This window comes from Anoplolepis gracilipes, chromosome 2 (assembly GCF_047496725.1).
Source record: "Anoplolepis gracilipes chromosome 2, ASM4749672v1, whole genome shotgun sequence".
Taxonomy (NCBI): domain Eukaryota; kingdom Metazoa; phylum Arthropoda; class Insecta; order Hymenoptera; family Formicidae; genus Anoplolepis; species Anoplolepis gracilipes.
This window is the reverse complement of record NC_132971.1, coordinates 7,877,983-7,904,734: the sequence shown is the minus strand read 5'-3', so window position 1 is coordinate 7,904,734 and position 26,752 is coordinate 7,877,983. Positions and strand designations below refer to the sequence as shown.

General features: G+C 27.0%; 2 protein-coding genes across 4 annotated transcripts; both read left to right on the top strand.

The window, feature by feature from the left end:
• Window positions 1–6,273: 6,273 nt before the first annotated feature.
• Window positions 6,274–8,500, top strand: LOC140663252 (facilitated trehalose transporter Tret1-like). Its single transcript, XM_072887276.1, has 2 exons — window positions 6,274–6,593; window positions 7,814–8,500. The coding sequence occupies exons 1-2, from the start codon at window positions 6,283–6,285 to the stop codon at window positions 8,451–8,453; spliced, it is 951 nt and encodes a 316-aa protein (XP_072743377.1). The 5' UTR covers window positions 6,274–6,282; the 3' UTR covers window positions 8,454–8,500.
• A 3,260-nt stretch (window positions 8,501–11,760) lies between these two features.
• Window positions 11,761–23,796, top strand: LOC140662853 (facilitated trehalose transporter Tret1-like). Of its 3 annotated transcripts, XM_072886515.1 has the most exons (5): window positions 17,619–17,970; window positions 18,507–18,778; window positions 21,942–21,981; window positions 22,189–22,366; window positions 22,949–23,796. In XM_072886515.1, the coding sequence occupies exons 1-5, from the start codon at window positions 17,940–17,942 to the stop codon at window positions 23,619–23,621; spliced, it is 1,194 nt and encodes a 397-aa protein (XP_072742616.1). In that variant the 5' UTR covers window positions 17,619–17,939; the 3' UTR covers window positions 23,622–23,796. The 3 variants fall into 3 exon arrangements, with proteins under 3 accessions (XP_072742615.1, XP_072742616.1, XP_072742614.1); XM_072886514.1 differs by lacking the exon at window positions 17,619–17,970 and adding an exon at window positions 11,761–11,922 and having other exon boundaries at window positions 21,942–22,366; XM_072886513.1 differs by having other exon boundaries at window positions 21,942–22,366.
• Window positions 23,797–26,752: the final 2,956 nt, after the last annotated feature.

Sequence of the window (26,752 nt, the reverse complement as noted above, 5' to 3'; positions counted from 1 at the left end):
ACAATTTAAACATAAAATATATTTTTTAATAAAATTACTCGATACATTTATATCTTAAATAATAATATCGAAAATTATTTAATTTATAACTAAAATGAAAATCAATTTAATTTATCAATGTTTAATCCATTAATTGGGTGTTATTGTTGATCGACCAAACTAGTTAAAATAAGCTTTATTACGTGTTTGATAGGCCTAACTATCAACGACGTTCGACGTTTCAACCTTTGGTTTAGGTCCTTTTCAAGTCTAAAATTAATTAACAAAAATGATATTACAATATTTCAATGTATAATCCATTAATGTTTTTATTCTTTCTCTCTGCTTCTCATGAGTGAATACATATCGAGATTTATGGACAAATTAACTGGTATTAAATGGCATTGCTTATTTGGTCATATCGATATCTTTTGAGTAATTTCACTAGCAGATATACTTTGTGTTATTATTTTGTCAATCATATTATTCTAGTTCATTTTTTGAGCGCGCGCCGCATATAGCGCTCAGCATACTCTGAGCGTTTTTAATTAATAGTTCAATAATTATTGCGCTAATCGTAAAATGATACAGGACTTTTATGTTCAGTTTGACCTGCTCTATCTGCCCTAGAGAGTTGAGACGATTATTATCGGACATCTTGTAGATATGTATAATATTGTTTGTTAAGCGTTTTTAATTAATATTTTAAAAATTATGGCGAAAATCGCAAAATGACTTAATACTTTTTTGTTTAGTTCACTCTACTCTACCCACTCACGAGCGTTGGCTCATTAGTTATGAGATACCCTGTATAATATAATATTGCTTAAATATATATAATAAATGTTATGTCCAGATCTGTAGAGAGAGAGAGAGTCGGAAAGGAATAATAAGTATTATCATACTCTTTGTCATACCTTTAAAACGTACGTCTCGAACTATCGGGTCTGAAAAAGGGTCAACAACCGCTCAAAAAAATATTTTGCTAATATAGATAGATTTCTAGATGTCTCAATTAAAATTTATTGTTACTTTTTGTATTTGTTAGAATATTGTTTATCATGTATAGAATTTATAGCAGCAATATTCTAGCAATACTTCTAGAAAATTTAGATCCCATTGCCAGTATTAAGTATTAATCACAAATATAATTGTCCTTGTCAATAGGCCTTAAAGCTAGGCATCACAAAAAAATTTTCTGTCCAAATTACATTAATAATACAGATATTAATTCTGTCTCTGTCATTTAAATTAATTAAGTGCAAAATATATGCAGTATCACAGTAGTTGCTAATAATTTATCTGTTTCAATTAATTTTTTACACCTAGAAAATTTTTATTGAAGTTGCAAGATCATTTTTTTGAGTGATTAATAAAGTCACTCTTACACCGTACTGTATGTTTTAGACATTTGTTCGATGATTCTTTGTGATAAAGGAATTTAATTTGTTATTACTTGAGATAGAGCGATTTTGGATTAGGGAAGCAATAGCGGGGTTAATTAAATGAATTATTAAATTATTAAATAATTTATTAAAAATTAAAAATGAAAAGAATGCATATACTATTATTGAAATATTAAAGATATATAATGTGACTTTATGATCTGCAGTAACATGAAAGGAAATATATATAGTTATAATGCAATGTGTATGTAATTATTATCGCGGATGATAAAAAGTTGAAAGTTATCAATCAGAATAATGCAAAAAAATTCTAACATTAAAATCTTAAGTTCTCACTTGTTATTACAATATATAATTAAAAAGGTAAGAGAAAAAAAAATCAAAGCGTACAAATGAGAAAAAAATAAGTATACATATTCATTAAAGACAGTTAGAAGTATAGAATTCGCCGCTCGCATGTACCTTTGATTAAAATTTAAAATTGAAAGTTTTACAAATTTTATCACCGAAACATGCGTCTAGACTAAAATTAAATAAAACAATCGTCAAACTCAAGTCACAAGAATCATTCATTTATTCCGACAACTTTGTATACTTCGTAAGTGTAATTCTTTATTCTTAATTCTTTTGATATTCCACAAATATATAGAAAAAAACATAGAGTAATGAAATGGTCAGAAGAAAAGAGCTTTAGACAAGAGAGGGAAAACTTATGAACAGAATACTACGAATCTTAAGTAACTGTTAATCAAGGAGAAAAAAGGAGACATAAAAAATTCTCCTGAGTGCAAGCTAACAATAAGCGTGACTGGTAATTGTCAGATAAATGAAAATCAGTCTCAAATCATACTTGTTAAATCCGCGGGGAAAGGTAGAAAATAATAACAAGAAAGAGTCACAGATTTATTTGTGTTAATACAAACAATCTGAATAAGTATTAGAAACGAAAACAACAAACAAAAAATAAATGCGCAGAAGTAATAGGAAATAAGAGCGATTGACAATGAGAAAAAAAGAGAAATGTAATGAATAATTTTATGAATAAATAAACGGCTTAACAATTTTAAGAAAGAAACATTTTGCGGAAATCTAAAAATTGTATAAATTTAAACAAAATGAAAAAGAAAGGAAAATAAAGACTTATTTAATTGACTCTCTATTTTGTTGACAAAATGCGACTCATTGTCAATGTAATATTCGTGTTCAGTAACACTATATAATACTATAATTTGTATTATATACTAAATTTGTATATACTAAATACTATAATTTAATAAAATTCAGTAATTTGAATTACTCTAAAATCAAAGTTAAAGTAAATAACATTTTAAATAATTGAGAACTTGCACTATTGGCTCAAATGCCAATAGTGCAAGTTCAAAAAATTAAAGCTTGAGGAATAACGTTTGCGTTCATTTTTATCATAAGGATTTATATAAATAATTTAACTATGCAATATTATTGACTTTGACTACAGATGAACTTAGTGATGTTATGCTAGTTGATATAATAGATCGGATAAATATTGACATAACGAACCCACCCCCAATGATTTTGAGCTGGACATATATTGTCAAGGTCAAGGTCATTGGGACCGATCTATCAACTATCTTAAATATCTTGTAAAAGGTTTTAAGCGTCGCTCATTGTTTATTAAAAAGTTATAAACAAGAAAAATTTCAGTTTTTATACGTAGCGTTCGTACATTATATGTACTAAAAACCCATGTGGAACTGTATAATAATCCAATAGAATACAGGAAAATGATTATTTGTCGTTATAAAGTAAAAATTATAAAGAAAAAAAAGTTTTACAAAATGCTTTCAGACACAGATTAAATTAAGATTGTTTATATTAAAACTTTCACGCAGTACTATCAATCTTTGTAATTTCTATACTCAAGGTTTGTTATATTTATTTATGTGGAAGGGCATGGGGAACGAGGCAAAGTCCTGGCTAAAACCTTTTGAATGTGACTTCTTGTAAGAGTCATGACAACATATGTCAAGATCATTAAGGATGGATCCGTTAATGTCAATATTTCCCACAAATCGCATTGTTTATACTGTAAATCTGCTAATAACTCGAAATCAAGTGTACTTTGGGTAGACTTGGCTACTCAATATATGTTAAAGATTAAATTAGTTATATGTAATTAGATATAACATTAAACATAAATTAGATATGATACAAGATATTTGATATATAAATCTGCACAATAATTCTTGATAGGATATCTAATCTAATTAAAAAAATTATGATTATATAACATCCGTTTTCTTGGATAACATTATGTTTGAATTAAAATGTATAATGTACTTGCTGGCGATAAAGTTGATCTGATAGCATTATCAGAATAAATTTTACCTTTTACATAAACAGAATTCAATAAGCTTATTATTACGAATTTGTTATTTAATGTTTGCACGTAGAATCGATCGTATTGTGAAAGATGAAGAAGATATATCTCGCTGCTATAGCAGGTACGTACATGTTTTTTGGAATAATTAAATAAATAAATAAATTTTTGAATATACCTGTTCAAATCTGATTCTTATTGTTAATATATGATTGAATTTAAAATAAATTAAAAATTATTTTTTATAAACACGAATGTTATTTAAATTCTCTTCGTATTTAAGTTCTGAAATATATATTTTACATCTACATTTTTTACAGCGTATTACTTTTTTTAGTATTGTATTGTGTAATCTCTCTAAATTTAAATACTCTACCTTTAATTGTTTTAACCGCTTATAATATGTAAAACAATTATTGGGTTTATTTTAAATTAATTTCAAATGTAATATATTTTTAAGGATACATATAATAAAATGGTATAATAAAAATTAAAAAATTGTTTTTACATATTTTAAAATTTTAATTTCAATGTGATATTAAAAATAATTATATTATAATAAAAACAATTACACAAATTATAAAATGTGTGTCTACACACACACATATGATTATAAAAAATATCAGTTATTTCTCATTATACTTTTTATCTTTTTAGGAAATCTGGGTATGCTGACAGTCGGCCAATATTACGGTTGGGCATCTCCATCTTTGCCTATATTGATGCAAGGAAAAGATGAAACATATTCTGTACGTTTAACTTCGGAGGAAGCATCTTGGGTGTCTTCTTTACTTATGTTAGGTGGAATGGCGGGTTGTGTTATTTCTGCATTTACAGTGAACGTTATTGGCAGAAAAAACAACATGTTATTCGCAACTGTGCCTTCAATTATTAGTTGGTTGATGATAGCCTTTGCAACATCATCATGGGTAACTAAATAACTTCTATATTTGCAATATTTATTTAAGATTAAAATAATATATCACATGTTTTTCAAAGTACATCTTGACATTATAATGCAAACTCAATCTCTGTTTGTTTATTTTATTTTATTATAAATCTATAGATTCTTTATCTTAAGAATTTGACTCTTAGCTTGTATATATATTTTAAATATATAATATGCTTTGTTAAAGATTCTTTTCAAAAACGTTGAAATATAAAATTTATTTATAAAATTTTATTATATTATTGTAATTTATAAACAACTTTTACAATTTCAATACTATCTAATATCTACAAAAAATTATAAAAATATTTTTTGTGATTTGCATTCGAAGGCTATGTCAAATATTTACATTTATTATGAAAATATTACTATTTGATTGTTGTCTAATTAATATCTAATAATAGTTGAAGTAACATTTACTGATAAAATCTATTTTTTTAAATAATCTTAAATTAGTATTATAATTATAAACATATAAATATATTATAAATATATAAATTTGTGCAATAATTCTTAATGAAATATAATAATATAGTTAATATTAATAGTAATGTAATAGTATAATTATTCTTTAAAATATTTAAGTTTTATGAATTTCATTTTTAATATTAATTCTTAATAATTAATTCTTAATAATTATTAATTTTAATAATAATTTTAATATTATATTCCATTATGAATATTAGATAATTAAGATTCAAACATAATTTTATACAATTCAATAAATGTAATATTTTTTCTTGATTTGTATTGACATATACATAAGTGACAACATATTATTTATACTAATAACATACTGATAAAAGACAACATATTATCAACGAAAAACTTTTTAAAAAATTGTTGCACATGTTCTATTTTGTAAAGCTATCGACTTTATTTGATATGTACAATTGATGAAAAGTTGTTACATACTGTAAAAACGACAAAAGAATAATTCTCAAAGAACTTCAATTTATTTTATTAAATGTTATCTTATAATCAAAATGAAAAAAAAAGTAATATTTCTTTACAAATTTTTTTATTTTTGTTATTTATGTGACTTCAATAATAATAATTAAAAACAATAAATAAATCTTGTATTATTAGAAAATTTAGCTTTCTCCTCCTAAAATTTTCAATTACTATTGAAAAATATTTTATAAAAAAAATCACTAAGATCACATTTCAAAATATTTAAAATATAAATAATTATGTAAACGCTAAATTACATTAAAACTATACAACATTTCTGAATAATATTATGTTTATCATTAAAATAATACAAAGATATTAAAGTAAATATTAAAATAAATTAAAATTAGTTTTTAGAGGGGGAAAGGGGAATATAAGCATATGTAATTTTTAACTATATAGAAACTGATATGTTTAATAAAAGTGTTAACATTATCTTTTTGAGTTCAGAAAATACCAGAATGACAATCAATTTGACACAATGCATCTATTAATGTTCCTATTTCTTTTCTATATTTCAGGAGCTGTATATATCAAGATTTTTAGCCGGATTATCTACAGGTATCGCTCGTTCAGCGACAATAATATATATTGGTGAAATTTCACCAGCAAACATTCGTGGCATTTTTGCATCTATGTTAACAGTCATTTCAAAATTTGGTACCACACTCGAATACGTGATAGGTCCATCTCTATCAGTTAGAAATCTTGCTTTTGTGTCCTTGGCGGGGCCTTGCTTGTTTTTGATCACTTTTATCTGGGTACCAGAATCTCCGTACCAATTGATGCGCCGCAATGCGAGACAGAAGGCCATAAATTCTCTCATTCAATTAAGAGGAAAAAGTGATGTTTATAAAGAAGCAGATGAGATCGAACGGTCTGTACAAGTTGATTTAGCACATAATACTGGTTTTCGAGAACTTTTATGCGTGCCTGGAAACCGCAGGTGAGATATCAAATTTTGTTCTTTTCATAATATAAATGATATTCGCGAATCAATATAATCTTCAAAAATAATTATTTTCATTTATATGTATATAATATAAACGGCATTTGTTTAAGATTTATATTTTTAAAAGTTTTGCTAATAAAGCCTTTCACATATCTATTCTTTATAATGGAACAATTATAGCATACGATAATATTAAAAAAATGTTCTTATTATAAATATAACATTGGATTTAATTAGTAATATAAAATTAATGATATTTAAAGAAATGTTGCAAAATTTATAAAAGTATGTATTCTAAACATAAATAAAAGTATATATTCTAAATAAAATATATTCTATAAACATAAATCTGCAAATTAAATATTTATTAAGACTTCTTCTTAGCTACATATATATAGAATATATAGTTACAAATTTTATGACATTTCTTTAAATGAGTTAATAATTCTTTGCATAAAGAATTTAAAATCATTAGACTAACTTTTAATAACTTTGAAATTATCATCCTGTTATAGAAATATTTAAAGAGCGTGAATTTGAATAATAGACTAAAAGGTTCACAAATAAGAAATTACGAGAAACGTAAAAAAGCTTTAAAAGCCAAGCGCCAGGTGTAGGAGCGCAAATAAAACAACGATTTAATAAAAAAATAACCGAATCTTATTCATCAAACGTTTTGATCCATTTTTGGATAAATGTCAGTGAAAAAAAAAAAATTACAAATTGTTTATGAAAAGCGCTCATACATTCACAATTACATAAAAATGTATAGTAAATTCCCCAATGGTTTCACACTATATAAGTATAAATGTATGGTGCATACGGACATGCGCTCCCAAAAGTATTGCTATAATAGCGTAATCAAAAAACAACCCTATGTTTCTTTTTTTATCATACCATTATGGCGGTACAGTTGGGAGTGCATGTGAATGTGCACAATACATTCTTACTTATAATAATGTAAAACCATTGGGGGACTCACTATACATTTTTATTGTAATTATTATATAATTGTGAATGTATGAGCGCTTTTCGTAAACACTTTGTAATTTTTTTTGTCACTGAAGATGATCCAAAATTCAATCGAAACGTTTGATAAATAAAATTTGGTTATTTTTTTTATTAAATCGTTGTTTTTATTTGCGCTCTTGCACCTGGCGTTTGGCTCTTAAGGCATTGTTACGGTTTCTGTAAGTGTAAATTTGATTTTACAGAGCCTTAATAATACTGATATCTCTAATTGTTATTCACCAAATGAGCGGTGTTCAGGCTGTGGAACAATACGCTGAGTTAATTTTTGATCAGACGAATAATGAGTTAGATGGCAAGTATTTAACCATGATATTGGGCGCGGTACAAGTGATTTGTACAATCATTTGTATGTTTATCACCGACCGCAGCGGCAGGAAATCGCTGCTGATCATCTCCGCATTAGGCTCTGCCTGTTCAACCACCATGGTCGCGATATATTTCCAATTGCAGCATAATTATGTGAACACTAGCAATCTAACATGGTTGCCTGCTGTCGGTGTAATCATGTACGTAATCATGTTCTCTATAGGTCTATCTCCGCTACCGGCAGCTATGATCGGCGAATTATTTCCCACGAATGTAAAGGCTCTCGGTAGCACGGTAACTATGATATCCGCCGGTATCTTTGGCTTTGGCGTGACAAAATTGTATCTGGTCATAGCCGATAACTTCGGCATACACATACCATTCTGGATATTCACGACGTGCAGTCTCGTTGGTGCTTTGTTCACACTTGTCTACGTACCTGAAACCAAAGGCAAGACTTTACAGCAGATACAGGAGGAGCTGCACGGCTCATCGAATGTAGAAAAGAAATTCTAGAAAAAATATTTATGCGTTGGTTTTTTTAAGATAAGTTTATAAATTATTTACGCTTAATTAAAAATTATTTTCTAATTGTAAACCGATTTTATAACTGACAATTATTTTGGTTGAAATAATCTTTAATAATAAATTACAGCACACTTTTTATTGTATTATTTCTGTTAAGTAAAACAAATGTAAGGCAGTACAAAAATATAAAATAATATATAGTTAATGTATAAAATTAGCGAGTATTCTTTTAATATACACGATACATGTTTTATATGGCTCATTTGTTGTTTATTTGTTATTGTTTATCTATAAATAAATACTATATAAACAATCACTGATATGAATATTCCTTGAAAATGCAATAAGGAAAGGTTTACTTAGCAACGTTGTAAGTTTTCTTCTGAAATATATATGCATATAGCTAAAACATTTCTTAAAATATTTAATATATATGTTCTTAATTTATTTATAATAAGATATTTTTAGTCTCTTTTATATAAAACACATAATTAAACACATCAAAATTTTTGCGTATTTAATATCATCAAGATTATATGAAAACGTTAAAATATTTCTAATAAAGCTGAGATTATTAACTAAATTATCTAGAAAGTGTTTTATTAACAGTTTTTTATTAAAAAGTGATTATTTAATGTTTGTATGTGAGAACGATTGTTTCAGAGAAGATAAAGAAGATATATTTCGTTGTTGTAGCAAATAGATACATATTCATTGAAACAATTTAGACATAAAGTGTATTTTTTAATAAAATTATTCGATACATTTATATCTTAAATAATAATATCGGAAATTATATAATTTATAACTAAAATAAAAATTAATTTAATTTATCAATGTTTAATCCATTAATGTTTATATTCTTTTCCTCTGCTTCTCATGAGTGAATACATATCGATATTCATGGACAAATTAACTGGTATTAAACGGCATTGCTTATTTGATCACATTGATATATTTTGAATGAAATTTGACTAGCAGATATACTTTGTGTTATTATTTGGCAATCATATTATTTTAATTTATTTATTTTTTGTTTGCTTTGCTTACTCGTATCACTTATTTTATTATAATAAATATATACAATATAATATTGCGTAAATATTTATAATAAATGTTACGTTTAGGCCTGTGGAGGAAAGATCGTCGAAAGGGGTAACAATTTATATCTCAGTGAAAATAAGTTTAAACTTAATTGTGTAATGAGAGTGTGACTTGTTATAATTCTCCGATGGATTGCTATTATCAGCTTTTTCATAATATAATAATAATTGGAAATCAGTATTTGCTTCCTCAGTTATTATTGTTTTACCTATATCTGCATTCGTCAACAAATAGTGAGTTCAAATTTAAACAATTTTATTTCTTTGTTCTATCCTATTGTCTCATTTAAATTTAAACAATATTTAGTTTTTCTACAAAATCTTTTGTTCTTTTAAAATCACTAAGCCACTTACTTCGATCTACTTATGTACATTCTTAAAATTAATCATTGCATTTCTCTGGTTCTTTTCTAAATTCCGATTTTCTTCTTTCTCCTTGCGAATACCTATGTATTTTTGCAGAACCGGTATTTCACGTACTGGTACAAAATACGCATAGGGTATGATGGCCATAGGCTATAATTTTTTCAATAATCTCTACATAGTGCGCTTTTTTACTCATTATCAAAGATAATTGATATTTTAAGTAGTTTATGTGCATACATTGTTCGAAATAACGATATTGTGAATCTTATATCATATTTTTACTTTTGACTACCTGCAAAGTTGTTCATTTGTCCACCAAAAACTGTTATAACGTCGAATAAATTATAGTTAAGCTATCGTAATCGACGTTAGACATATTATAAAGATATGTAAATTGTTATATGACCTATAATTTTTATTTTTGTTTTACTATTTTTTTATAAATATTATGGCCATCTTTTCGTCACTATGGTCATCTTTTCCTTAAAAGTTGGGTAAGATGGCCAATGCTTATGTTGTACTATTTTGATAATATAAAATTTCTACTAAATATTTTCCTTTTAATTTTGATAATATTACGTAATTTAATCTTTAGTAAAGATAATATGATAAACATTATTAAAAAATAACAAAAATAAAAGTATGTTTTTTGCATTTTAAAAAACTATGGCCATCTTACCCGAGTTAAAATCTCAATATTTTCTTCTCTTTCATTCTTTATGGTAGAACATCAAGATAATTAATAAAGAATTGCTCGAAGAGTATATAAAATTATCAATAAATAAATAAATGTTATGGCTCGGGCTTGGTAAATATTATATTTTTTATATTTATATTTATATTTTTTTATATTTAATTTTTATACAGATGCATGTTTTAGTTATTCCATAAATTTTAATCTCTTAATTTTAATTTAACGCACATACGAGCGGCAAATACTCTTCTGACCATCATCAACATACACTTTTACATTTAGTCACTTATACGTTTTGATAATACTTTTTTTTCTTACTGTATTAATTAATACAGTAATGATCAGTTAGAACCTAAAATTTAACGTTAGAATTTCTCCCGCATTTTTCTGACTGATGACCTTCGAATTTGTGTAACACCCGCGATAATAATTATAAATACAACCACTTATACATTACATTAGTAGCATTTACAAATATATGTATTCGTATTACTTTTTATGTTACCGCGGATAATAATGTTAAATTCTGTATGTTTAATCTTCTTTATTTTCTTAAATTTTTTATAATAAATCATAATGTTTAATTCTAATAATTAATTTAATTAATTAACCTCACTCTTGCTTGCCTAATCCAAAATCGCACAAGGTCCCATTTTGTGTAACAGGGATTTAATTCCCTTACCGAAAAGGGACCACCGAACAAACGGCCTACTAATCTAGTAAAAGGCCTTCGAGGTCTTTGACAGATTAAGGCGTCTGTATAGTTCGTTCGAGTCGAAAGCGTTTAAGATAAGAAGTGCGTTTCGACACGAGTAAGTCGCGTCCTTCCACTGACTCATCCTTTTTCGAGCCTGGACGTAACAAAGGAATGCAAAAATAAAAAAAAAATGTGAAAATATTTTAAGAAGTAGATTCAAATTCATTGAAAATGCTATTGGTGTTTAGTGGGTGGCATGTTTCGTCTGGCCAACATTCTTGATTGGATTGTGAAAAATGGCGACTCGAGTTTACTTTTGGGACTTTCGCGATAATTAGGAGAAATAAGAATGCGATGTTTGGGATAAACTAAAATGATTAAGAGTAGACTTATTTACTTTAGCTGATTCTTAGAGCTTTGGAGAATTAACAGGAAGAGTCAGTCTGTTGTGGCCATTCGAGAGAGCGAGCCGATAAGGTTGAAGCTTTGGTTTCACTGACGCTGACTCCAGCCGCGAATTGAGCGACAAACTCGTAAACTTGGAAAAGAATTGTGACTGTGACTTGTGAATTATGAATTATGAATGGTGAATGATCAGTGAGTAGTGACTACATTGTTCCCGAAAGTCCATTTTTCTATCAATTCTTGAGGACGTGTGGGGCGAGAATACGTATTAAAAATTGTCGATGGACGGTATCTTTTTCTGTCTTATTTGATTGTTGCCGATTGGTGATAATCCCCGAACTGATATGGGCTCGTAGAAAATTAAGACATTCTTATTTTTTGCATTTCTTAATTTTTTAAGTTTGTGCAGCTGTGTTTGTTTTTCGGTTTTTTGATAACAGAAAAGATGTCTAGTGTCTCATTGTCGAACCTCTCTGTATTCATTTGGACATCGCGGTCAAATGTTTAAAATATTATATGGCAAGAATGGTCCATTTATCGAGCGATTTTTCGTTATCACCAATCGGACAATTATCATCTAATCCTGGGAGGAAGAAACGTGAAGCCGTCAGAACGTAACAGACAGTTAAAAGTGTAGAATTCGCCGCTTACATATGTATTAGATTTAAAATCAAAATTTAAAATTTAAAGTTTTACTAATTTTATCACCGAAACATGCGTCTAGAGTAAAATTAAAATTAAAGTTAAATTATTAAAATTAAATTTTTAAAATTGAAGGGGGAAGGGAAGATTTCGAAAAATATGACATTTTCGAAAAATGTGATTATGCAATTTTAAAGTACATTAAAGGTCACAAAAATTTTTTCTTATATCTCTTACCATTTCGATGTTTATTTGCTCAGAAATATAAAAACCGATTTTTTTCAAGAGGATGTTTCATCCTCTTAATGGCCGAAAAAGCGCGTATAAAAAAATACTTGTCTCCTATTTTGACCTAGACTACAACATATTCAAAGTGCATTAAAATCGGAGGGAGATACTTCTATTCCTTTCCTTGTGAGTCCGAGTTAACAATAAGCATGACTGATAATTGTCAGATAAATGAGAATCAATCTCAAATCACACTTGCTAAACCCATGAGGAAAGGTAGAAAATAATAACAAGAAAAAGTCACAGATTTATATGTATTAATGCAGACAATCTGAATAGATGTTAGAATGAGACATAAAAAATGCACAGAAATAACAGCGACTGACAATGAGAAAAAGAAGAAAAATGTAATGAATAATTCCATAAATGAATGAACGATTTAACGATTTTAAAAAGAATGAAACATTCTGCGGAAATCTAAAATTGTTTAAATTTAAATAAAATGATCGGAAAAAAAGAAGTAAAGACTTATTTCATCGAACTCTATTTTATTGGCAAAATGCGTGCACAGATAAAATAGCAATGGCTGCGAATGTTGATTTTTAATTATCCATGAAGAGTTTGCTGATAGGCGTCTATCAGAGAAATGGAAAGTTATATTCACAATACATGAATTAAGTTTAAACCATTTTCACTGTGAGACATGAATTTTGGAATAATCATATTTATTATTAGAAATAAATGACGAGGAAGAATCCTTGAGGCTATATATTTTAAATTAGAGTGAAGAAGATTGGATGTTCAAAAGTGCGATACGATAATCATGATATGGAATATTTGACTGACCATTCGTATTATCACAACTCAACTGCAAGCGTGTTCCCGCGGGATGCTATTTTATAAGTCGTTAGTCATTGCTGGTTCTCTCCAGTGGATACATAACAAAAAGAATTATCTTTTAGCCAATGGAAAGTTCGACATAATCAGAGGAAACTATCGCTTTGTTATTCCGCTGGAGTTTTATCGTAAACAAATATTACAACACAATTACATTTATCTTATCATGCATACATGTTTATACAATTTTGTTTTCTGATATTTATACTAATAAATTCTTAACTATATATAGATAAATGACATGTTTCTATAAATATAAAATTTTTTTTATAATCATCCTTTATAATAGGATATAATAATAAAAATCCTTTGATAATAGGATTAAAAAGAGTGTGTGCTTTTAAGGTGTTGTATGTGATTTTTATTTAGAATTGTTTCCAGATTAGAATCTGGATATTCGAAATTTATCCAGGAATATATTAAGTCTTGGCTTGTTGTAGTAATAATATGATTTATTTGCAATATCCATATATAATTGTTTTACTACAACAACTTTACTTGCGTAGAGTTCTTTTTACACTCTCTTTTTTAAACTTTATAGCCACGGTCTGTATAACGATTCGTGAACTCTTTGTTAATTACTGTCCACTCGTGCTATCGTGGTGAAGTCGTTTTATTATCTCCCTCTGATTATGAATTTAATTACATATTTTTTTCTTTAAGACAACTATGTGTTTTTCTTTACACCAATTGATTTGTCTCATTATTCTGTGCATAAGTATTAAAGTAAGATTACCGCAAATTAAATATTTTACACGATATTTTGTATTTTATATCAAAATATTGTAACTTTCAAGCCCCATAACTCGAAAAGTACTTAATGAACAAATATTTTATTATGTGTTCTGGAAAGCTTTCAACATAGGCTACAAGAATATATGATGTTTACGTCACCTTTAAAAAATTATCTAAGGTCATATCATTGCCACCTTCTTATGTCTCCCTTAAAAACCGTACAACTTTGATCTGAAACATTTTTCTCTACCAATCTGTTTTCAAAATACATATTTGACTGGATTGATTAAAAGAATAAAAATTTAGTTTATTTAAATTACACTGTGGCAGATTTTATTTACGAGTCACTTACGATTGCCTGATTCGTGCTTTTATTGAATGACTCCCTAATTCTCGATTTAGGACTGCTCGATGCAGTTATAGTTAAGTTTAAATTTGATTAACGACTTAATCAAATTTAAACTTAACTATAACTGCATCGAGCAGTCCTAAATCGAGAATTAGGGAGTCATTCAATAAAAGCACGAATCAGGCAATCGTAAGTGACTCGTAAATAAAATCTGCCACAGTGTAATTTAAATAAACTAAATTTTTATTCTTTAAATCTTATATTAATTAATGTGATTATATATTAAAAGTGAAAATAAATTGATTAGATATTTGGTTTGAATATATATAAATATAAATATTGTATGAACAGAACTGACAATTAGTGATGTTATGATAGTTGATGATAGATCGGATAAATATGGACATTAACAGATTTATCCCCAATGATCTTGATCTTGATACATTATCAAGATCACTATCTTAAATATCCTGTAAAAGGTTTAAGCGTCGCTCATTGTTTTATAAAAAGTTATAAATAAAAAAGTTTCAATTGTTATACGTATCTTTCGCACATTATATGTACTAAAAACCCATGTGAAACTGTATAATGATCCAACAGAATACAGGAAAATGATTATTTGTGGTTATAAAGTAAAAATTATAAAGAAAAAAAAGTTTCTCAAAATATTTTTCAGACATAGATTGAATTAAGATTTTTATATTAAAACTTTTTAGCAGTACTGTCAACCTTTGTAGTTTCTATACTCAAGTTTTGTTATATTTATTTATGGGAGGGCATGGGGGACCAGACAAAGCTCTGGCACAAACCTTTTGAATGTGACTTAAAGTCATGACCTTATAACATATGTCAAGGTCAAGGTCGCAGATGTGAGACGTTAGGTTTATATATTCAACACCAAATATGGTCTATGGTTTATTGTCTCTCAAACGTTTCGGACTTCTTTCGAGCCTTCTTCAATGAGATTACCCTACAAATTTTATGAGCTTAAGATAAATATAATTGCGAGTTTAGCTAGTTGTCTAATTGATATACATACACATACGATCAAATATCCACACATCTATCGCTGTCATCTATCCGATATGCATGGGCTCCTATACGGTGCAAAACGCAAGGAACAGCATTTTATCAAAAGAGAATAATTCTTGCGCTCAAATAGTTAGATCAGACTTAATATGATTGAGACAACTCACTCACACCGAGGAGAACAGCGAAGACGCGCGTGCACATCCATACCGCTCTCAAGACCGTTGACAGCTGATTCGAATAATCAATGTCACAGACTGAAAACACAGTAAGTTGTATCATATTAAGTCTGATCTAACTATTTGAGCGCAAGAATTATTCTCTTTTGATAGAATGCTATTCTTTGCGTTTTGCACCGTATAGGAACCTATGCATATCGGATAGGTGACAGCGATAGATGTGTGGATATTCGATCGTATGTGTATCGATATATACGATATTATATATATATATACAAAGTGTCTGATAATAATCGCTCTACCTCTCTAGGAATAATAGAGCAGGTCAAACTGAACATAAAAGTCCTCTACCATTTTGCGATTTTTGCCACAAAAATTGACACAAAAGACATACTTCAAATTTTATATTTAGTAGTACCTGTTTGTTGTAGGCTTTATACAGGGTGTCCGGGAATAATCGCCCCACCTCTCTAGGGCAGATAGAGCAGGTCAAACTGAACATAAAAGTATAATCTCTTTATAATCTCTAATAAGTTCTGTATAATCTCAACAAGAGATTTAAAATATAAAATAGATTATTTCCAACTGGTCGGATAAATTGGAAATAAAGTTGAGAATAACACTCAAGTTAACTCTCAAGTTGGGGGTTGTACTTAAGTTTAGGGTTATACTCAAGTTAAGTGTCCGAAATAACACTCGAATTGAGTGTTACGTTTAGTGTTATTTTATGTTTTTTTTTAGTGTTTTTTCCATAAAGGTTGTACTGTAAATAACTGTAAATCAAATGTACTTTGGATAGACTTGACATCTGAGCCACTCAATATATATTAAAAATTAAATTAATATTATCATTAAGTGTTGGTTTTATAGTTTATGTTAATTTTTCGTTAAAAATGTAAACATATGCTATTAATACTATACGAGCATCGTCTCATATCTATATATTTGTTATTACAAATGTTACAACACAATTACATATTATGTCCGTATTAAATGTTTCTTAATGTTTATATAATCTTGTTCTCTGATATTTATATTGATAAATTCTTAACCATAGATGAATAATATGTTTTTATCGAAAAATATCTTGATAATAGAATCAAAAAGTTAATCGATTTTTTGTCAAATGTGTGAACTAGATATAACACAAGATATTATATATATAAATTTGCACAATAATTCTTGATAAGATACAGGGATCCGAACCGAACCGGAATTGAAACCAAAAACCGTTTCGTAACCCTTTTTTTTAGGTGAACCGATACCGAAACCGAAACCAAATTTTATAAAATTTAGAACACCGAAATCATAACCGAACCAATAATATTATTTACGGTTAACAGTTCTTTTCGGTTCTTTTTCCGGTTCTTAATCTATATATGTATAAATCTGTTTTTCATAGTTGAATCAATATGACGACTTAATGCTCGATTGAAATGCTTAATTTTTTAATAATAAGTTTTTCGAAATATTAGTTTGGAGTAAAATAACATTATGCTTATTTAGATTTTTTAATCTTTCTAAATTTTTTATTATTATTGTTAATTGTTATCTCTACGTTGCTTATATCTTAATTCTTCTATCTGAATCTACCAAATTAATCACATTTTAGTTTATCTTTTACACATGTATATGCATAAAATAAAGCATTGTATTAAATAATATAATTTCTTATTTTTATTTCTTGTCATCTGCAAATATACAATTTAATATAAAAAAAGTGATTTTATTAAATTTATCATTACACTTCAAACTCTTTCCATACAAGTAACTATAACCGAAAAAAAAGTTTTAAAAAACCGTAATTTTTTCAGTTTCGGTTTCGTTCACTGGTCAAGAAACCGAAACTGAAACTAAACCCCTAATTCGATGTTTTATTAAACCGTAACCGGAACCGAACTGAAAAAAGCTTTCGGTCCGGGTCCCTGATAAGATATTTAATCGCTTTCAAATTATGATTATATGAAATCTGTTCTCTTGGATAACAAAACATTTGCATCAAAATGTACAATGTGCTTGCTGGCGAGAAAATTGATATGATAGCATTATCTGAATAACTTTTACGTGTTGATATAAACAGAATTTAATACGCTTATTATTACGAACTTGTCATTTAACATTTGCATGTGGAACAGATCGTATTGTGAAAGATGAAGAAGATATATCTTGCTGCTATAGCAGGTATGTTTTTTGGAATAATTAAATAAATAAATAATTTTTCGAATATATGGACACAAATCTTATTTTTATTATTAATATATAACTAAACTTAAAATAAATTAAAAATTATTTTTTATAAACACGAAATGTTATTTAAATTATCATCGTATTTAATTTCTGAAATATTTTACATCTGTATTTTTTAGAGCGTATTACTTTTTTTTAGTATTGTATTGTGTAATCTCTCTAAATTTGTATACTTTCTTCAATTGTCTTAACTGCTTATGATACGTAAAACCACGCTTATTGGGTCTATTTCAAATTAATTTTAAATGTAATATGTATTTTTTAAAGTAAATATGAAAAAATGGTATGTTACAAATTAAAAACCTATTTCTACATATTTAAAAATTTTAATTCCAATATAATATTAAAAATAATTATATTATAACAAAAACAATTACACAAATTATAAAATATGTGTACACACACACATATACACGCATATGATTACGAAATATATCAATTCTGTCTAATTTTATTTTTTACCATTTTAGGAAATCTGGGTATGCTGACAGTCGGCCAATATTTTGGTTGGGCATCTCCAACTTTGCCTATATTGATGCAAGGAAAAGATGAAACATATCCTGTACGTTTAACTTCGGAGGAAGCATCTTGGGTGTCATCTTTACTTATGTTAGGTGCAATGGCGGGTTGTGTTATTTGTGTATTTATAGTGAATGTTATTGGCAGAAAAAATACTATGTTATTCGCAGCTGTGCCTTCAATCACTAGTTGGTTAATGATAGCCTTTGCAACATCATCATGGGTAACTAAATTTAACTTTAATATTTGCAATATTTATTTAAGATCTAAATAATATATCACATGTTTTTCAAAGCACATCCTGATATTAAAAATTTAAACTTACTCTGTTTATTTATTTTATTTTATTATAAATCTAGATTCTTTATCTCAAGAATTTGACTCTTAGCATGGTTATACAGAGTGGGCCAAATAACCAGTGACTGGCTATTTTCTCCGAAACTATTGGAAATATGGACTTGAATTTTTTTACACTAAATGGCACATGGGGGCTGATTACTTGGCGCGTAGGAAAATTTTTTGGGGGGACTTTTAAGTGGATAAAAGAAGGTATCCCTTATTTTTTTTTAATTGAATGGGGTACATTTTTTTAAATATTCGGGTAGCTTTCATCAAACTAACTACATTTACTTGAAACATTATTTTTATTTTTGTACTGTTAAGCAGTTATGAAAGATTTCAATTTGATTTAAGGTAATTTCTTACAATCAGTTGCCAATATTACAATGGAAATTCTGTCGCAGATTAGACGTGAAATTTGATATCTGAAACAATCTACGCATTAACATGTGTATAGGAGCTCGTGGACACCATTTTGAACATTTAATAAAGTGACTTGATGTAAATACTGGCAATTTACATTGTACATTTATTTCTCTAGTTACATTTCTCTATGTACCCCATTCAATTAAAAAAATAAGGAGTACCTTTTTTTTGTCCCCCTAAAATCCTTCCAAAAAATGTTCCTATGCGCCAAGTAATCAGCCTCCATGTGCCATTTAATGTAACACAAAATTCAAGTCCATATCTCCAATAGTTTCGAAGAAAATAGCCTGTCACATGTTATTTGGCCCATCCTGTATATTTTGTGTATATAATATATCTTTATAACGATTCTTCTTGAAAACGTTGAAATTTGAAATTAACTTTTAAATTTCATTATCTTACTGTAATTTATAAACAAACATTCACAATTTCAATATTATTTAATATCTACAGAAATATTATAAACATACTTTTTGTGATTTTTGCATTCAAAGATTATGTCAAATATTCACATTTATTATAAAAATATTTGTATTTGATTGTTATCTAATTATTATTTGAATATAGTTAATATAACATTTATTGATGAAATCTATTTTTTAAATAAACTTAAATCGGTTTTATAATTATGAACATATAAGTATATTATATATAAATTTGTGCAATAATTCTTAATAAGATATAATAATATAATAATATAGTTGATATTCATAGTAATATAATAGTATAATTATCCTTTAAAATATTTAAGTTCTATAAATTTCAATTTTAATATTAATTTTTAATATTAATTCTTAATAATAGTTAATTATAAATAATAATTTTTAATGTTACTTTCCCTTATGCATATTGGATGATTAAGATTCAAACAGAAAATTTTAAACAGTTCAATAAATGTAACATTTTTTCTCGATTTGTATCGACAAAATGCACATAAAGAACAACATATTGTTCATACTGATAACATACTGATAAAAGACAACATTATTATCTACAAAAAACTGTTCAAAAAATTGTTGCATATGTTCTATTTTATTAAATTATCGACTTTATCCTCATCTATTTATATGTGCAATGGATGTAAGCTGTTATATACTGTAAAAACAACAAAAAGATAATTCTTAAAGAACTTCAATTTATTTTGTCAAATATTATCTTACAATCAAAATAAAAAAATAATATTTAAAAAAAAATTTTGTTTGTTATTTATTTCACTGCAATAATAACAATAATATTCAAAATAACAAATAAATTTTGTATCATCAGCAAATTTAGCTTTTTCCTTTTAAAATTTTCAATTACTATTGAAAAATATTTTGTAAAAAAATTACTAAAATTACATTTCAAAATATTTAAAGTAAAAATAATTATGTAAGTGCTAAATTTCATTAAAACTATATAATATTTCTGAATAACATTATGTTTATCATTAAAATTGTTATTAATAAAATTATGTTTATCAATAAAATAATACAAATGCCATGCTACATGAAGAAATACTTCCTGGCCTAACAACCATTAAGTGTTTTTTGAGCGATTAACAAACGAGTATTAATTATGTATATTAATTTTTTTCTGTTCTGTTTTTTAACGAGGTCGTTCACTTTGTACATAATTAAATTTTATTATCAAATATCATTTTTGCGCTGAGGAAGACTCAAATTCGAGCTCGAAACATTCGCTACGCTAATACTGTTAATAGTTCATTTATATTTTCATTTTTAAATTTAAAAAATTTTCAGTTATAATGGCTAGTAAAAGCACAACGCCGTTCTTTGAGCGCACTAATTTATTAAAACAATAAGTCTAAAATTACATAAAACTAATTATATTCCTTTCCGTTATAGTAAAAGAGTGTAATTTCTTGAAGCTCATTGTTCAAAAGCTTACTTGTAAAAAAAAAAAAAAAAATTTTTGGACTAACAAAATTTGACTTTTATATTTGCGACTTCTGAATAAGATTATGTAACAATAGAATTTAATAAATTATTTGACTCGTTTTTTACACATGTAATTTAGCGCTGAAGAGGGTCTTAAAGTGGACCGAAACGTTCGCGATTATACAACATAGTTCTATGTAATTTTAGACTTATTGTTTTAATAAATTAGTGCGCTCAAAGAACGGCGTTGTGCTCTTACTAGCCATTATAACTGAGAATTTTTTGTGTTATTTATTATAAGAGCTTGTCATACGTTTTTAAATTTAAGTTTAATTCTATGTATTAAATTAATTTCTTACACATTATATTAATTATATTCTCATACATATAATTTTTTCATTTTTCATTTTTATTTTTACATTTATTTGGACCTATATTACTTGACATATCAACTGCTATACACTGCATTATTTGCTCTCTATTGCCTTTATCAACCGTTTAGTTTAGAATAATACAGTTATTACAATATATTTATAAATTAAAATTGGTTTTTAAAGAGGAAGAGGGGAGAAGGGCAATTAAAGCAAATATATATATGCAATTTTTAACTGTATAGAAACTAATACATTTATGTTTAATAAAAATGTTAACATTATCTTTTTGAGTTCGGAAAACACAAAAATGAGCATCAATTTGACACAATACATCTATTAATGTTCTTATTTTTTCTGTGTTTTTCAGGAATTGTATATATCGAGATTTTTGGCCGGATTATCTACAGGTATTACCCATTCGGTGACAGTAATATATATTGCTGAAATTTCACCACCAAACATTCGTGGTATTTTGACATCTATGTTAACAGTCATTTCAAAATTTGGTACCACACTCGAATACGTGATAGGTCCATTTCTATCAGTTAGCAATCTTGCCTTTGTGTCCTTGGCGGGGCCTTGCTTGTTTTTGATCACTTTCATCTGGGTACCAGAATCACCGTACCAATTGATGCGCCGCAATGCCAGACAGAAAGCCATAAATTCTCTCATTCAATTAAGAGGAGAAAGTGATGTTTATAAGGAAGCAGATGATATCGAACGGTCCGTGCAAGTTGATTTGACAAATAATACTGGTTTTCGAGAACTTTTATGCATGCCTGGAAATCGCAGGTAAGACGTCACAAATTTTGTTTTGTCATAGTATGAACGACATTCAATATAATCTTCATAAATAATTCTATTTAGTTAGCTATATAATACGTACATGATATAAACGAAATGCTTTTAAGATTTATACTTTTATTTTAATAATGCTATTTAATGCTTCTCAAATGCTTTTTACAAATTTATTCTTTATAATGGAATAATTTTAGCATACGATAATATTAAAAAATGTTTAATATTAAAAAAATATTCTTATTATAAATATAAGATTGAATTTAATAAATAATATAAAATGTATGATATTTAAAAAAATATTGCAAAATTTATAAACGTATTCTAAACTTAAATAAAAATATATATTATAAATACAATATATTCTATAAACATAAATCTGCAAATTAAATATTTATTACGACTTTTTCTTAGCCATATACATATTAATAGAATATATAGTTACAAATTTGTGACATTTCTTTAAATAAGTTAACTTTTTGCAAAAAGTATTTAAAGTTATTAGTAACTTTTAATAATTTTAAAATTATCATTCTGTTATAGAAGTATTTAAAGAATGTGAATTTGATTTTACAGAGCCTTAATAACAGTAATATCTCTAAATGCTATTCATCAAATGAGCGGCGTTCAGGCTGTCGAACAATACGCTGAGTTAATTTTTGATCAGACAAATAATAAGTTAGATGGCAAGTATTTGACCATGATACTGGGCACGGTACAAGTGATTTGCACAATCATTTGTATGTTTATCACCGATCGCAGCGGCAGGAAATCACTGCTGATCATCTCTGCAATCGGCTCTGCCTGTTCGACTGCCATGGTCGCGACATATTTCCAGTTACAGCATAATCATGTGAACACTAGCAATCTAACATGGTTGCCTGCTGTCGGTGTAATCATGTACGTAATCATGTTCTCTGTAGGTCTATCTCCGCTACCGATAGCTATGATCGGTGAATTATTTCCCACGAATGTAAAGGCTCTCGGTAGTACAGTAACTGTTATAGCGGCCGGTGTCATTGCCTTTAGCGTGACGAAATTGTATCTAATCATAGCCGATAATTTCGGCATACACATACCGTTCTGGATATTCACGGCGTGCAGTCTTGCTGGTGCTTTATTCACGTTTCTCTACGTACCTGAAACCAAAGGCAAGACTTTGCAGCAGATACAGAAAGAACTACACGGCTCGTCAGGTGTAAAAAAAAATTTTAGAAAGAAATATTTTCGCGTTAGTTTTTTTTGCTAAATTCAGGAATTATTTATACTTAATTAAAAATTATTTTATAATCGTAAGTGGAGTTTATTAAATCTGATATTGCAATTACTTTGCTTGAAATGACCTTTAATAGTAATCTATAGCAGAACTCTTTAAAATCGACCACCATCTCATCTCTATGTATTTGTTATTACAAATATTACAACACAATTAAATATTATGTCCAAATTAAATGTTTCTTAATATTTATATAATCTTATTCTCTGATATTTATATTGATAAATTCTTAACCATAGATGAAGAGTATGTTTTTTATCGAAAAATCTCTTTATAATAGAATCAAAAAGTTAATCAATTTTTTATCAAATGTGTAAACTAGATATAACACAAGATATTATATATATAAATTTGCACAATAATTCTTGATAAAATATTTAATCGCTTTCAAATTATGATTATATGAAATCTGTTCTCTTCGATAACAAAACGTTCGCATCAAAATGTGCAATGAGCTTGCTGGCGATAAAGTTGATATGATAGCATTATCTGAATAACTTTTTGAAATCTTTCATAACTCCTTAACAGTACAAAAATTAAAAAAATGTTTCAAGTAAATGTTGTCAATTTGATGAAAGCTACCCGAATATTAAAAAAAAATGTACCCCATTCAATTAAAAAAATAAGGAGTACCTTCTTTTTGTCCCCCTAAAATTCTTCCAAAAAATTTTCCTATCCGCCAAGTAATCAGCCTCCATGTGCCATTTAATGTAACACAAAATTCAAGTCCATATCTCCAATAGTTTCGAAGAAAATAGCCTGTCACATGTTATTTGGCCCATCCTGTATATTTTGTGTATATAATATACCTTTTTAACGATTCTTCTTGAAAACGTTGAAATTTGAAATTAACTTTTAAATTTCATTATCTTACTGTAATTTGTAAACAAACATTCACAATTTCAATATTATCTAATATCTACAGAAATATTATAAACATACTTTTTGTGATTTGCATTCAAAGATTATGTCAAATATTCACATTTATTATAAAAATATTTGTATTTGATTGTTATCTAATTATTATCTGAATATAGTTAAAGTACCATTTATTGATGAAGTCTATTTTCTAAATAAACTTAAATCGGTTTTATAATCATGAACATATAAGTATATTATATATAAATTTGTGCAATAATTCTTAATAAGATATAATAATATAATAATATAATAATATAGTTGATATTCATAGTAATATAATAGTATAATTATCCTTTAAAATATTTAAGTTCTATAAATTTCAATTTTAATATTAATTTTTAATATTAATTCTTAATAATAGTTAATTATAAATGATAATTTTTAATGTTACTTTCCCTTATGCATTGGATAATTAAGATTCAAACAGAAAATTTTAAACAGTTCAATAAATGTAACATTTTTTCTCGATTTGTATCGACAACATGCACATAAGGGACAACATATTGTTTATACTGATAACATACTGATAAGAGACAACATTATTATCTACAAAAAATTGTTCTATTTATATTAAGTTACCACATATGTTCTATTTTATTAAGTTATCGACTTTATCTTTATCTATTTATATATGCAATCGTTGATAAGCTATATACTGTATTATATACTGTAAAAACGACAAAAGGATAATTCTTAAAGAATTTCAATTTATTTTGTCAAATGTTATCTTACAATCAAAATAAAAAAATAATATTTAAAAAAAAATTTTGTTTGTTATTTATTTCACTGCAATAATAACAATAATATTCAAAATAACAAATAAATTTTGTATCATCAGCAAATTTAGCTTTTTCCTTTTAAAATTTTCAATTACTATTGAAAAATATTTTGTAAAAAAATTACTAAAATTACATTTCAAAATATTTAAAGTAAAAATAATTATGTAAGCGCTAAATTTCATTAAAACTATATAACACTTCTGAATAACATTATGTTTATCATTAAAATTGTTATTAATAAAATTATGTTTATCAATAAAATAATACAAATGCCATGCTACATGAAGAAATACTTCCTGGGCTAACAACCACCAAGTGTTTTTTGAGCGATTAATAAACGAGTATTAATTATGTATATTAATTTTTTCGTTCATTTTTATCATAAGGATTTATATAAATAATTTAACTATGCAATATTATTGACTTTGACTACAGATGAACTTAGTGATGTTATGCTAGTTGATATAATAGATCGGATAAATATTGACATAACGAACCCACCCCCAATGATTTTGAGCTGGACATATATTGTCAAGGTCAAGGTCATTGGGACCGATCTATCAACTATCTTAAATATCTTGTAAAAGGTTTTAAGTGTCGCTCATTGTTTATTAAAAAATTATAAACAAGAAAAATTTCAGTTTTTATACGTAGCGTTCGTACATTATATGTACTAAAAACCCATGTGGAACTGTATAATAATCCAACAGAATACAGGAAAATGATTATTTGTCGTTATAAAGTAAAAATTATAAAGAAAAAAAAGTTTTACAAAATGCTTTCAGACACAGATTAAATTAAGATTGTTTATATTAAAACTTTCACGCAGTACTATCAGTCTTTGTAATTTCTATACTCAAGGTTTGTTATATTTATTTATGTGGAAGGGCATGGGGAACGAGGCAAAGCCTTGGCTAAAACCTTTTGAATGTGACTTCTTGTAAGAGTCATGACAACATATGTCAAGATCATTAAGGATGGGTCCGTTAATGTCAATATTTCCCACAAATCGCATTGTTTATACTGTAAATCTGCTAATAACTCGAAATCAAGTGTACTTTGGGTAGACTTGGCTACTCAATATATGTTAAAGATTAAATTAGTTATATGTAATTAGATATAACATTAAACATAAATTAGATATGATACAAGATATTTGATATATAAATCTGCACAATAATTCTTGATAGGATATCTAATCTAATTAAGAAAGTTATGATTATATAACATCCGTTTTCTTGGATAACATTATGTTTAAAATAAAATGTATAATGTACTTGCTGGCGATAAAGTTGATCTGATAGCATTATCAGAATAAATTTTACCTTTTACATAAACAGAATTCAATAAGCTTATTATTACGAACTTGTCATTTAATGTTTGCACGTGGAATCGATTGTATTG

Excerpts from the sequence above, each read along its gene's own strand:
- LOC140663252 (XM_072887276.1), top strand. The coding sequence starts at position 6,283 with ATGTTAACAGTCATTTCAAAATTTGGTACCACACTCGAATACGTGATA. Across the intron at positions 6,594-7,813 it reads TGCGTGCCTGGAAACCGCAG|AGCCTTAATAATACTGATAT; the intron begins GTGAGATATCAA and ends TTGATTTTACAG.
- LOC140662853 (XM_072886513.1), top strand. The coding sequence starts at position 17,940 with ATGAAGAAGATATATCTTGCTGCTATAGCAG. Across the intron at positions 18,779-21,941 it reads CCTTTGCAACATCATCATGG|GAATTGTATATATCGAGATT; the intron begins GTAACTAAATTT and ends TGTGTTTTTCAG. Across the intron at positions 22,367-22,948 it reads TGCATGCCTGGAAATCGCAG|AGCCTTAATAACAGTAATAT; the intron begins GTAAGACGTCAC and ends TTGATTTTACAG.